The sequence below is a fragment of the Poecilia reticulata genome, chromosome 2 (genome assembly GCF_904066995.2).
Source record: "Poecilia reticulata chromosome 2, P_reticulata-male-v2, whole genome shotgun sequence".
Lineage (NCBI taxonomy): Eukaryota > Metazoa > Chordata > Actinopteri > Cyprinodontiformes > Poeciliidae > Poecilia > Poecilia reticulata.
In genome coordinates this window covers 25,638,539-25,652,451 of record NC_088831.1, presented here as the reverse complement: position 1 = coordinate 25,652,451, position 13,913 = coordinate 25,638,539, and the positions used below count along the sequence as shown (strand labels likewise).

The window sequence follows — 13,913 nt, the reverse complement described above, 5'->3', positions numbered from 1 at the left end:
TGAGCAAGCACCTATTTTTGCCATGCAATTATATACCTTACTAAAAGTTTACACTTATATGTAGGGCACTTGCCCACTGAGATCAGTGGTTTGGGATCTTAAGTGTTCAACTTTTCCAAGAAGGAGTATGTTGCTTTTGCTGTGATATCATCTCATTTAATTATGCTTTTTGCATTAAAACTCATATGGTTGAATTCTTAGAGAAGACCCAGAACCATTGGTGGCAGCCCCGCTTGTGTGGTGATCAAACTATGTATCTTAAGATGTTAGATCTGTATAATAGCGATATAGGAGTAATATTTTGCTTCGGCTTTGCATCTTCCAATGTTTTTTCAAATTAAAGCAGATACACAACAGTGTAAAACAGAGGTATGAAGATTGAAGTACAAGTCACATCACTGACTTGCTTCAACCACACCAATCCTAAACCATACCTCTTATTATGCTCTCATGTCTGAACATTAAGGCATTGTAACACCAGGACTGCATCCAGTCCACATTTTGGTAACCAAATTGCGCCAGAAGGGGCAACAATGCTCTCAGTCAGAGGTAGCGCCAAACATGGAGCCAATGAAGGGGGCAGGGGGAGAGGGGGTGGTCAGATCAAATGAGGAGAAAAAGAAAAACACCAACAAAGCTTGTGGACAACTCTGCTGTTTCCCCAGTGTAGATAATTTATTGTTCGGGAACAACATGGACACAAGGAAAAACTGCATTTATGTTCTTGTGACAATTATTTAATTATTTCTTCTCATCTTCTGAATAGACTTTTTTTTAAAACCAGCAAACCACATTATTGCCCCATAACTAGCCCATACTGCATTCACCCATTCACACACCGATGGTGGTGAGCTATATTGTATCCACAGCTGCCCGGAGGCGAGGCTGCTGTACGATCCGCACAGCTGGGCCCTTTGACCACCACCAGCAGGTAAGATGGGTGAAGTGTTTGGCCCAAGGGCACAACGGCTGAGACCGACAGAGAAGGGTTTGAGGGCGTAGTGAAAGTTGAACATAGCTAAGAGGAGGACCAAATGCTTGTCCACAAGGTTGAAGCAGTTCACATACTTAGATACAGAGAGGCATGCAAAGACTTTGAGAGGCACTTGATTCCCCTCACACTAAAAACAAAAATGTCCAACTTCTTGTTCAGTTTGTGACCTGTCTGGACATGAAGCTGTACGGAAAATTAATACAAATTATTAACAGTGTGGAGATGATCGGAAAAAAATAAATGTACCTGCACCGATAAACAGGAGATGCATCTATGCTTTAAATATGTACAGCATGGCTCCCTGTAGCATTGTGGGAAGGTGTCGGTGGTGCCGCTTGATTGACAGCCAGCTGGGGGTTTGATGCTCGGTCCTGTGGTGTCTTTCACATCTGTCACATTCTATTTGAGTGTGCCTGCTTTGGATATTTGTTAGCTCTTCATGGTGGCTGTAATTCTTCACACATTATTACCCAACATGTGGGATAATGTAATCATAGGAAGGAATTACGCATGGTTTCACCCACTCTGAAACACTGACTCATTAGCGGAATTATTATAAAATAATCTATCAGGTGAAGCAAAGAGAGACTGTAATAATGACAAAGGAAGTGAGGAGGAAAGACGGATGAATCTGAAGAAATGCTACAGACCCTAATGTGTGATACGCCGAGGGAAAAAAAACGAGGCAGAGAAATAAAGGAGATTCATGGTGAGCACACGGAGATTGCTATGCAAATGAAGTCACCTTCACGTAAAAACTCACAATTAGACTTCAATTTCAGAGAAGGCAGACAGAGAAGGACAAAGATAACCATTCACACAAAAGCACAAATACCACACGCACAACACAAACATTTCAGTAAATCAGTTTGCTTTCTAGTCTTTTAAAAGAGAAAAATGAAAATTTGGAGACCTTCAGTGAAAAGATTACTTAAATCCAACATTACTGCCACAGGCAGTACATTACACACGTATAGCTAAAGGTAAATGGCACAATTTATCATTAAATCTTCTGTATTGAAAGGAATACAATAAATACTGCTGTTTTACAAATTTAAGTAGAAGTTAGGAGATTAAAAAGCACTTGGCAGTCAAGAGCTACCTGACATCTCTTGATGCACAAGCAGCAGGAAAAACGTCTTACGTCAGCAATGACTCTCCACGAGCCAACGTCTACAAAAGAACTGAACACATGCAGAAAGCAAGTTACATCCAGCTCCATTAGCTATGGCTTATGTACCGACATGAATACACAAAAACAACTTGGACAAACTGCTAAAACTTTGTGAAAATCCAAATATGCTTTTTTTTGTGAAAAACTGACATCTCCTGTCACTGGATATCAGATGAAATCTGCATTAAAGTATATCAACTGCCAAAATGACTAGTACACATTCAGAGACAGTGCTATGGAGTCGGTCAAAAACACAGCAGTCTGTTATCTTATCTTGCATGTGTTTTTCAAGTGTAAATAATCCATCCTGTTTTCAGAAGGATGAACATTACCATAAAAATGCAATGATGCACTTATTTCAATCAGGTCAGATCTAAGCTGGGCTAACAACGCTGCTGCACAGTCTCCATCTCTGAGTGTTTTGCAATCCATGCAAAAAGCTTGGTCAGCTTCCTTGGCAATTGGCCACAGAGGTTCCTATACAAAGATTAAAGGTCGTCTTAATCTGTCTAAAATAAAAAATAAAATAAAAAATTTAAACGAATGAGGTCAAAAATAAGCTCTCTTTTTCTGAAGCAAACGGCTAAAACAGATATAATAGAAAAATGTAGTTTATCTTAGCATTTGTAAAATAAACAACACCCATGACATTAAAGTAAATCTGCTCCATTTTATATGTTTTGCTCACATTAAAAGTTGGGCTATAATATATGATCCAAACAGTTAACAAATTTTAGATTCTCGATTAATGATTTCTTAGATTAGAATTAGATCCATTTGATTAACTAACTAATTAACTAATATATCTGCTTAGACCAGAGCATCCTGCACATTTTAGTTCTCTCCCTGGTGGTAGTAAGAACCTTTTCAGCAAGTCAAGGTTCTCCTTAGTCCTTCTAATGAGCCATCATTGGATCCAGGTGCGTTAAAAAAGAGAGAGAACTAAAACATGCAGGATGCCGGCCCTCGAGGACCGACTTTGGGCACCACTGGCTTAGACCTTCTTTCAGTGTTGCAGTGTGAACGCTTTCCAGCAGAGGGCGGTGCTGGTCATCATTAAATGGAGCCAGTTGAGACTGGGATAAAGATGGAGGGGCCATACCAGACTGAACTGACAGCAAAGAGCTAGGATACAGATACTGTTCATGTTGCTGCAATGGAATCAGCAGAGTGTAAGAAAAATTTAAACTCTTTATGTTATGGAATAGACAGTCGATCTTCTTGATAAAAGAGAAAGCTCAAATTTTAAAGAAAATGATTATCAATTAATTGTTAGTCAACTGATGAGATCAATCAACTTTAAAGAAACTCTTTGATTGATAACTTGCATTACTACTTGTAATACAGAAAGCGATATTACATGGATTGTCACTTCTATGGTATGCCAACAACATCTAAATAAACTTTTAAGTAAAACTCAAGGGACAGAACCAAGAAAAAGTGGAAATATTAAATACAAACTTTTCATAAAACTGACACAGGAAATCACTACAAATAATGACAGATGTAACATTTTCAAAATTTCTCCGCTTGCCTCAATTACAAATAATCTCACTTGATTTTGTATAAAACTCAATTGCTGTTTCATTTTGGTTGGTATTTTTGCAACACAAATTATATCTCTGCCTGTCTGGCAAAGCCCTCCGATTTATTTCTGTAAATTTAATATAAAAGGCTCAGTTCTGTCAAATCTGTGTTCAGCCCTGTGTGTTTTGGTTGCCTACTTTCTTTCAATTCCTCTCAATTTTGGACAGATCTCATTTGCAGTTTGGCCATCACCACACTGATCCAATGGAAATCCCATCGTTGCTGTCCAAGCAAATCCATCTCTGATCTCAGTTCTTTGAAATTCATTGCTTTTGTATTTTTTTTTTTGTATTTTGAATTATTCCATCTCAAGCATCCTCAAACACATCACCACTCCTGGCTTGTTTTGTCTGAAAAGGGGCACTAAAATCAAATTCTACATCAATCATCTGCAAAAGTAACTCCATCACTGCTCACATTTAAGCATGATATCATGATTGCTAAAAATCCTGTTTTTCTAAGCACTTATTGATAGAAAGAATTGTGCACCAAAAAATTGGTCTGTCACTTAAACAATAAATCTACAAGCCATTGGGTTTGCAAAAAGCAGGTATGTCTAAAATTGTCAGCAGTGGGCATGTAAGGTGAAGTTATGAATGGTAAGATATGATGTTGAGGCAGGGCGTTTAACAGAGGTTGGATTGTGGATTTTCTTGAGAACAGGTGAAAATATTGTGCAACTATATGGAATAAATGCCTCCCTGTAGGTTCCCCAGCAAACCAGTTCTAGTCCTAAACTGGTATTTATGCTTATTGTTGCAGGCTCTGACTCTATAACCAATAAACCGGTGCCATCCTGGCTCCAACTTTGAGTTGAACATAAGGACAAATTTACTTTGTCCCCAGCTGGAGAGAGAATCACCAACAATCATTCAAAAGGTTAAGTGTGCCTTTTTAAAACTCTGGAGCTAATTTCATTTTTGGTCTTTTTAAGTTGAGACAAAAATGGGAAAGCATAGCAACTTAACATTTTGAAAGAGTCTGATTAGCTGGTGAGATTACACAGTCTGACTAAATCATGCATCACAGAGTTTAGAAAAGTTAATTTGCTGTTATTTACAGCCATCCTGCTATAAATAATATATTTGTGGCGACCTGTGATCTTGTACGCATTGTAAAAAATTGAAAAACCTATTATTTTTAAAACATCCATCCACTCTTTATACCTGGTGCCTATCTCCAGCGATCATTGGGAGAAGGATAGTATGCACCCTCGACAGGATGCCAGTCCATCACTGTGCTACACAGAGACACATAGGACTATTCATGCACACACTCACATCCAAAGGACTATTTTAGATTCACCACTTAGCCAACAGTCATATTTTTGGACTGCAGAAGAAAGGAGAGAGCGGCTGCATGGAGGGAGAGAGCATTCAAAGTCCATGCAGAAAGACACCAGAATTTGAATCCAGGACCTTTTGTTGCAAGCCCATAGTATAAGCAACTGCCCCACCTTGCTCGTCATGTGTTTAAATTGGTGTTAAATTAAAATGGGAATATAAGGACTTCTATTTATTTTTTTTTTTTTTTACAGAAATCCGGTATAGTTGAAAACCAAAGAATGTATTAAAAACTGACTCGAGGACTGGAACTGGTTGTGTGGAAAATAATAACAGTGGGTTGATGATGGAAATTACATAAGACAACATGTGTGGGTAACTTTACATAGCTGCTCTATGTTTTTATGTGAGTTTTGACATTTTTGTGCAATTCTTTTAGTTTGGCATTATTTTGTCCAAAATTGTCTCACTGCTGACCTCTCCTGTCAAATGGTTCTTAGACAGATGAATTGTCCTATTGGCTGCCACGATACAACTTGGTACAACTTCATAACTTTGGTTATATGAATGTGAATGGTTCTGACCATTAGTGAAGGTATGGTGTTCAATGGGTGACTGTGTGAGACTGGCTGCAGTGCTGAGTAAGCGAGACAAGCTAATGACGGCTAATGGCCTCTGCTGCTCATCAGGACAGACAGCTTCAGCCGAGCTGCAAAGCACTGTCGCCATAAAAGCCTCCAACAACACAGAAAAAGTCACTAGATTTGTCACCAGTTGTTTTGAAAATCAAAAAAGTCACTAGTAAAGTCTGAAAAATCGACAAAGTGGACAAATGAACAGGGCTTCTTTCTGCTCATCCACACAGTGCTCTGCCGACTTTTCTATAATTTCTCAAAATTAGCCAGTGGTGAGGTTTAGTTTTCAGACAGGGTCAGTTCCCTTTTAATAAGTCAAGTTGAGCGCCGTCAGTGCTGATAAGACATCCTGTGAGTGTATGTTGGATGCTCTGGAAACTGCCGGATGTCACTTTGTCTGCATGCATAACTCATTTCTAGATTCCTAATACACCATTCTTTTAGGGTGTTCAATTTGACATTTTAGATTTTGGTTGGGATTATGTGAATTAAATATTGTATATTTCCTGGTTGGGTAGGGTTATGCTTAGAGCCGTAGCAGTTTATCAGACTCAGATTTGGGAGGTTTACTCCTATTGAGGTTATTGTGTGAAAACCAAACACTCCCCTTTTGCACACTTGTAACTGAAATGTCAAGTCAGTGAATGCCACAGGCTGGCTGATGCAATCACTGCCCAGTCAGGGTAAAATAGGAAGGAAATGGAGCATTTTACATAATGCTCAGTTCATTTAAATAAGCAATTGTGAAACAAACATTAAAAAACACCACTGACAATACTGAGCAGGATCCATTTACGATGAAACAGCAAAGGAACACACATTCAGTTAAAGAAATGCCTCAGTTTCAGTAATGTGCTTTGTACAGGGTTGAACAATCCCTGATCACAAATTCAGAAAATAATACCACTGTCATTCAGTGAGCATGTTAGATTTGAAAGAGATTAATGTGCCTGCCTCCAGCTAAAAAGAGAAGAAATTCAGCCTCCTGGTGTTTACTTCATCTCAGTCTAACTTGAATTATTCTGCATTTACTGTACCTTGAAAATGGTAAGGTTAAATTATGTTTTGTTTTTTCTCACTGTTGTTTTTGTATATCTCAAAAATAATAAAAAGAAAAGTTATAAATCCTTTAATGGATTATTTACTTTGATTCTAGCCTTTGATTCTGGGTTGATGCATCTTAATCTGACTCCAGCCAAAATGAACTATTAATGGAAGTGAAGATAAAATTGGAAGAAATTGTACTTTGAAATTAGTTCTTAACTTTAGCCTGCATAAACATGAAGGATCTGAATGCATCAGGCCATGGTGAGGTCTATATGTAAACAAAATTTGTAACAGATGGCTCAATTATGACAAGTGCAAATGATAAAAGTAAAAGGTGTTTGGCTGAAATAGTTCTTATCTTTATCTTGCATAAAAATAAAAAACAATACAAAGAAAATCTGGATAATAATGTCACACAGAAATGTAACAAACCCAGTCCAGACTTTATAAAACACCAAGTTCAACGCTACTGATCTCAGTGTACATGTGCTATTTAGAATCAAAGCCCATCATAAGTCACACACATAGCATGTGATAAGACTCGAAGTTGAAAAACACAGATAGGAAATAATATAACACAGGTTCTCATTGAAATAATTGTTGACCTAAATACCAAAGGTTCTCTTCAGGCTGAGTCAGTGTGTTGGTTAAACCCTTCGCCAAAAATAAATGTAATAATTTCCTTGGAGTCAAAGGTTCCCAGCATTGTGGCATTCCCTATTAAAGACTAATGCATTATTATGTAAAGTACTCATGTATGGAAGTGTGATTTCCCACCTCTCCAACCCCCATTTTCCTAATACAAACTGGACATCTTTATTTAAATGATTTTGTGCCGTTTATAAAAAGCGGTCTAAAATGTGTGTTCTGTTTGGCTGTGGTTTTGAGGGAGAATTTTTACTTATGTGCCTCAATGTGTAACTCAAATGTGTCTTCTCAAACAGAGTAATTTATTTCAGCTGGGAGGTAAATGTCTCAGAGTTCTGATTAGGGTATCTGAGCGAAATCCCTCTAGCTCAACAAATGCAGATGGAGAAACACAGAGCTGGAGGCACTTTTTACAAGTGCAGCTATGCACAGAACGATGGGATTCCCTGAGTTTTACACCCAACATTTGAATAAGGCTGAATATTTGTTTAATAAACTGTAAAATTTTTAATTTAGCATTAGGCACTACCAAAAAGTATTTGCTTTTATGTCGTATCACGTGAAATCGCAATAAAATAAAATGAAGTTTGTGGTTGTAACATGAAATGGGAAAAGATTATCTCCACTGCTGTTTGTATTTCACTTTATTATTAACAATGGACGTGTCTAAGTTACTACCACTGGTTTACTGTCACACACTAGGCCAAAGACATAAGAATAAAGTTTTTTTTTTGTCTGGCAGTGTTAAGAGTTTTTGCATAGGTAAACTGTCAGAGGACAAAAATGGTTATCATTTTACACAGGCCATTCAACTTTTAACTATCCTACACATTGGGTTATTGCAAACAGTTTTAGGTATTCTTCTGAGACTGGCAGTCCTTAATGCTTTCACTTTAACTGTTCACCTTACATGAAGTTTCTAAGGTCAACAAAAAAAATCTAATAAATGTAAATATTTTTAAACAAACATTTGTTATGCTTCGATAATGGGTATTTGAAATTCTTCAGCTCACTTGACCTGACTTGTAATATCTTACTAAATCATCTCATTTTTTGTTTCAATGTAAAAAAAAAAAAAAAAAACATTCTTGCAATAAAAGTCAAACATTTTCATTTTCCTATTGACACCCATATTTGGAGAAGGAGTCTGGTTGTCGTATTTTATTGTACTTTTTACTTTCACTTTTTATCCCATGTATACAACTTACAGCATATGTTCTTTAATCCTGCTCGAGTCTGCTTCTTGTGAACATGGGGTTGATGCTTACCAAGAGCCCAATAGGAGAAGTAATCAAAATTAAAACAAAGCAGTATATCTAAAAAACAAAAAAATAAAAATGTCTTACTCTTACCGTAAAACACATGAGTAGAGTCCCACGTCTTGAAGGTCAGCAGGTCTGAACCAGATGGCATCCTCCTCCTTGCTCATGCGCACTCCATCGAAAGAGATTGGTTCTTCAAAGTCGGTGTGGCCGAGGCCGGAGCTGCGGTACCACATGAGGCTCAGGCCCCCGCTCTGGGCCTGGCTGTAGTTGCTCCGGATGTAACCATAGAACAGAGCGCACTTCAGACGCACTGTCTCACCCTGAAGCACCTGATACTTCTTGTAATCCACTGACCAATCTGTGCAGCCGTCCACTGAAAAAGACAATACAAAAAAAAAACATATGGAAGACTTTCAATAGCAGGTTATAAATGTGAAAAAAATAAAGTGAAATAAGAGACCAAAGTCCTGTGAACTCCAAAAAAATGTTTAAAGAATATAGAAAAGACCACATTGTCCTTTGTCTAAAAGACACAAAATGTGAAAGTTAAAAAAGTAGAAGATAATTATATAAAAATATCTATTAATGTCTAAAAACTGTGTGAAGAAGTTGCTATGGTTACTTGAATTGCCTTACAAAATCTGGCTTTCAAAATGTATGTTTAGACTAAATTTAGAGAAGCAATATTACCTAAAAGTGTGGCAAGTTTTGCTAATTAATCACCGTGTGTTTAAAACATACTTTTCTGTCATTTTTGTCTTAATTAAAAATAACAGCAACAGAACAAGACGAGTCTGTTTGCTTGTTATTCTGTAAAAGAAAATGTATACACTGACATACACAGAGTCAGTTCTCCTTTGTGCCTATTTGTAGCATGTTATTCACTTCACTTTTTTACTCTCTAATAAACCAGTTCATATCACTGTTAAATAGTGGATGTTTATTTATTTACTATGGAGTATTTTTGATGAATTATGATAATAAGTAAGCATAAAATGTGAAATTAGCTGTGTTATTTTATTTAATCACATATTATTTCATAATACAACTGAATTGCGTTAAGGTATGGTAAGGTGAGGGATGGGGTACAGGTAGAGCTCCTACTGGTAAATGTTATTTATGAGTTGATTACATGTAATTGCTTTGAATCATCAATATCCATAGCAGATATGAAATTGCATAATAAGTTTGCTAAGAAAACATCAGACTTCAGCACTGCAAAAGTACAGAGTTGAAAAACAAACAACGGAATAAAATAAGTTAAAAACAATGTTTAACCATTGTTGAGCAAAAGTTTAGCAAAAAATTGCAGCACTTTTTGATTGCATTGTTGATTGTAGGTTTATTTCTATTGAATTAGTTTTTTGTGTGTGTTTATGTGTTTAGGATTTTGCGTCATTTATGTAGTTGTGCCTGTTTCCAGAACGTTTCACCATTTGCTGCACATTTGCATCTATCTGCTACCGTAGTTTAGCGCCAGCTAAGGCTGTTGTTAGACAGAAATGCTGCCCCTGATGGGTAAGCTGTTTAAATCAAACACAGGCCTCTCCTCCTCAAACTCCAAACCCTCGACTGTGGCTTGTGGGTTAATCAATTATACATGCCACTTGGAAGTTACTAATTTCTTTCCAAAAATAGCAATAAAGTGTTTGGAGGCAACTGTCACATTTCCCAAACTATTCAGTATTTTCTTGTTTATTTGTTATTGATTAATTCTCTGAAACAACTGTCTCAGTAACAAACTGCAAAGCTAAATAATGTATCCTTTTCAAAGCATGTCATATCATGACATTTTGAGATAAATATCCCTTTATGTTACATAGATATATTGCATTGACACTTTGAGAGGATTGCAGTTTTACTGTGTAATGATGTGCAAGACACATTTTATCCCCTCACCTTCAATCTCAACTTTTCCAGCACACTCGGAGCATAAGATATCTTTACCTCTGCAGAGAAAGCTTACGCACTCGCATGCAATATTCAAACATGCAAGCGCTGTGACACTTGGGATTTAACTGTACAATATCCTCAAAAATGGTGCCAGCCACATTTAACTGCTGTGGATATAAATCAGATTCGAGCGGGGTACAAAACAACCTCGGTAAATGGGAATATGCCACGACGTCTCTCAAGCAAGATGTCTACAGCTTGGTGTTCACCAGCTCAGCAATTATGCATAAGAGAGTTTGCCCAACATGTTTTGGTTGGAGCACTGCTGCAATGAAAGAAGAGTAGCTGATGCAACTCAAATGGAAAAAAAAACACAACTTATGTGACACTTTCGCTACAACAGCATAACAAAATGCATAAGAAACGGCTACAGTGGCTAAACAGACCCCGACGCCATCATAATGACAAAATTACCCACTCTTTTTCATGCAAACATGGCTCCTTCACATCCCGAGCGACTGGATTTTAACCCACAGCCAGCTATCACTCTCCAACTAATTAGCTAACATTTGTTTATCCAGCAGGTGTGTATCAGAAAGCGTGTATAACCAGAGACTAGGAGAGGGAGACAGAAGAGGCGATGCTGTGGCGAGATAAAGTAATAAGAACCCCACTGCGTGCCGTCTGTGAGTGATACAGAGCCTCACAGGGACAGCTATGCTAGTAATTAATACTGTTAATTACCAGGGAGGTATAATATGTGTGTGTGAGGGAGAGATAGAGTGTGTGTGTGTGTGTGTGTGCGTGTGTGTGTGTGTGTGTATGGGGGTGTGTGCGTGCGTGTGTGTGTGTGTGTGTGTGCGTGCGTGCGTGCATGTCTATTTGCATGAGCGTGCATTCCCTATATGAATGGTTGTCTGCCTAATCATGTCAGTAATTACTATCGACTTTGCCACAAGTGTTTGTGTGTGTGGGTGCGTGCACTTACACACACAAGAATGTGAAAGAAACTGAAAGCAGGTGTGTGTGTGTGTCTGGGTGTGTGTGTGTGTGTGTGTCATAATGAGAAACACTAATTATTCTCCCTTACATCAAAGTAGATGCAAACATACATGTGTCATGTGTTCACCTTATACAGTTTCAATAATTATGTTTTGATTAACTGTCGTGTGTCCTGCTGGTGAACACCATCAGCTATATGGAAAGGCCATTATTTCCAATCATTTAGCTCATGAGACAAGATGTTTCACTTGGTCAGGTTCAAGGTTTTAGAAATACTTTTGGAAAAAACTAAATGCTCATCTTTGTGTTTGTTTTTACAAGTAGAATACAAGCTTCTTCACAAATCTCATCTGATGTAGGATAAGTCAGTTTTGGGTTGATGGTTAACCAGTGGAGGAACTCTCAACATTTAAAAAAATGTTCACATTTTCTCTGCGGTTCGTTTTTTTTTTGGAAACCCAAAATACTGCTGAATAGACAATTTATTGACTGTCAACACTACAGGGCAACTCAAAACCTACTTCCTTACAGACTACAAAACAGCATTCAAGCATCGATAAAGCAGAGAGATGACGATTTAGCTCCACCTTCATATCTATGGTGAATTATAATAGTTACAGGACATCACGCATTGGTGGAGTAACATGTACTTCTAAAAATACACCTCTGTTTGCAACTCAGACTGGTGGCTTTTGATGGTTGCAGACTCTCCAAAGTGCTCAGCTCCAAAGGCTATGAAGGCATCTCCGGTTCTGATAGAACGACTGAAGTCTCGTGGTCTGTTCCGTCTTTGCGCTCTTACAAAAGACGCAGATGGTTCTTAAAGCAACGTTTTAAGTTCTCGAATGAACTAGATGCACCATGGTGCTCCTGATATACATTCCCCATTAAATTTGCATCACAGGAACTAGACAGAGCTTCGAAAGAGACTTAACTGTGACAGAAATAAATAAATCTTGCCTTTAAATATCACAAAATCTCTTAACATAATTATTACTATTATAGAAGAAAAATGAGATTCTTCTCATAGAGACACTGAACTGAGGACTATCATTTCTTCTCTGACATTGTGGTGAACTTCCTCTAAAGACAGCAGGTAATTCCTCTGTTCTCTCTGCATACCAATCTTTTAATCAGCAGAGGGAGCAGAGACTTCATTCATTCTTTCCTTTATTCACTTTCTATTCCATTAATGGATATGACCTCTGCGTCAAGTTTACTGATCTTCATTTTTGCTCTCAGTGGCAAGCAAACCTGTTTATCCAAAGAAGCTTCCCTGCTAATTCAAAACTAAAGAAAACACTTCATTCACTGGCAAGCAAGTCGGGCATTTGCTTCCACCGGAAGACAAAACAACTCGGCATGCACTGAAGGTAGGTACATGTTAATGCACACACAAATAAGGAGACCTTTCATTTCTTATGGCCATCCCAAGTGGAGTTGTGTAATGCAATGGCATTTTGCGTGTGCGTGTATGTGCGGGGGAGAGGGAGGGCATATTTACGTCTGAGACTCAAAACGGTTTTATCAACTCAATTAGAGGCTGACATTTCCCACATCCCCATGCTAGGCAAGAAAATCAATGCTTCCCGCTGCAGGAATACTGCAGTCCCCACCTTTCACTCTCTCTGCTGCTGACAGCTTGCATAAAACTACACACAAATACAGGATCTCATGCTATTCCACCCTGGATTCCTGGGACGTTAAGGATTTGTAGCAATTCTGCTCAGACGTCCAACAAGCCCATAGTGTGAAAAAATGTTTCCATATGGACATGTTCCCCTATGGCTGTCAGTCTTCAGATTTGTACTGCAGCGTTGTTGGCTGCAATGCTCCTTTACCTGTGATTGCTACGTCCCATGATATATAAGGTATAGGTGGAGTGCAGTTGGTGCTCAAAAACTCCAAGGTGGGAACGTCATAATTCAGAAAAATGTGCAGGCGCGTGAGCGCCGCAGAAACCTTATTACATTCAGCGGCAGGACAGACCTGTCCGTCACTGTGTGACACTAAACCAAGCCAATAAATACATACCCTAGAGCTTGAATAAATTTAGTCCCACACACACTCAAGGAGTCGCACAAAGAAAATGTGAACCCACCACAGCCAGAACTCCAATCACAAACTGAGTTTTGTGTCTCTTCGGTCAAGTCCAGCTTTCTCATGATTGTTATTTTTAACATTATATTACTTATGCAATGTTCCCTGAAACTCTGATGATGTCCTCAATAGAAATTCTCTCTTCTCATTCTTGCTCTTCGGATAAAGTTGAAATATCAGATGTTTGGTAGGCGATTGGGCTTTTCAATTATCAATCCAATCCAGAGAATTATTTTCTGTGTCATTCCTTGCATGTTCTATTCAGTGTATGTACTCTACCACACA

At 38.1% G+C, this 13,913-nt stretch overlaps 1 protein-coding gene across 4 annotated transcripts in view; it reads right to left on the bottom strand.

Moving 5' to 3' along the window:
- il1rapl1a (interleukin 1 receptor accessory protein-like 1a) overlaps positions 1-13,913 on the bottom strand; it is a 206,813-nt gene that overhangs the window by 108,603 nt on the left and 84,297 nt on the right. For all 4 annotated transcript variants that reach the window (XM_081601649.1, XM_081601650.1, XM_081601658.1 and 1 more), the window contains exon 3: positions 8,721-9,006. In XM_081601649.1, coding sequence (XP_081457775.1) covers positions 8,721-9,006 — 286 coding nt within the window. The remainder of the gene's footprint in view (positions 1-8,720; positions 9,007-13,913) is intronic.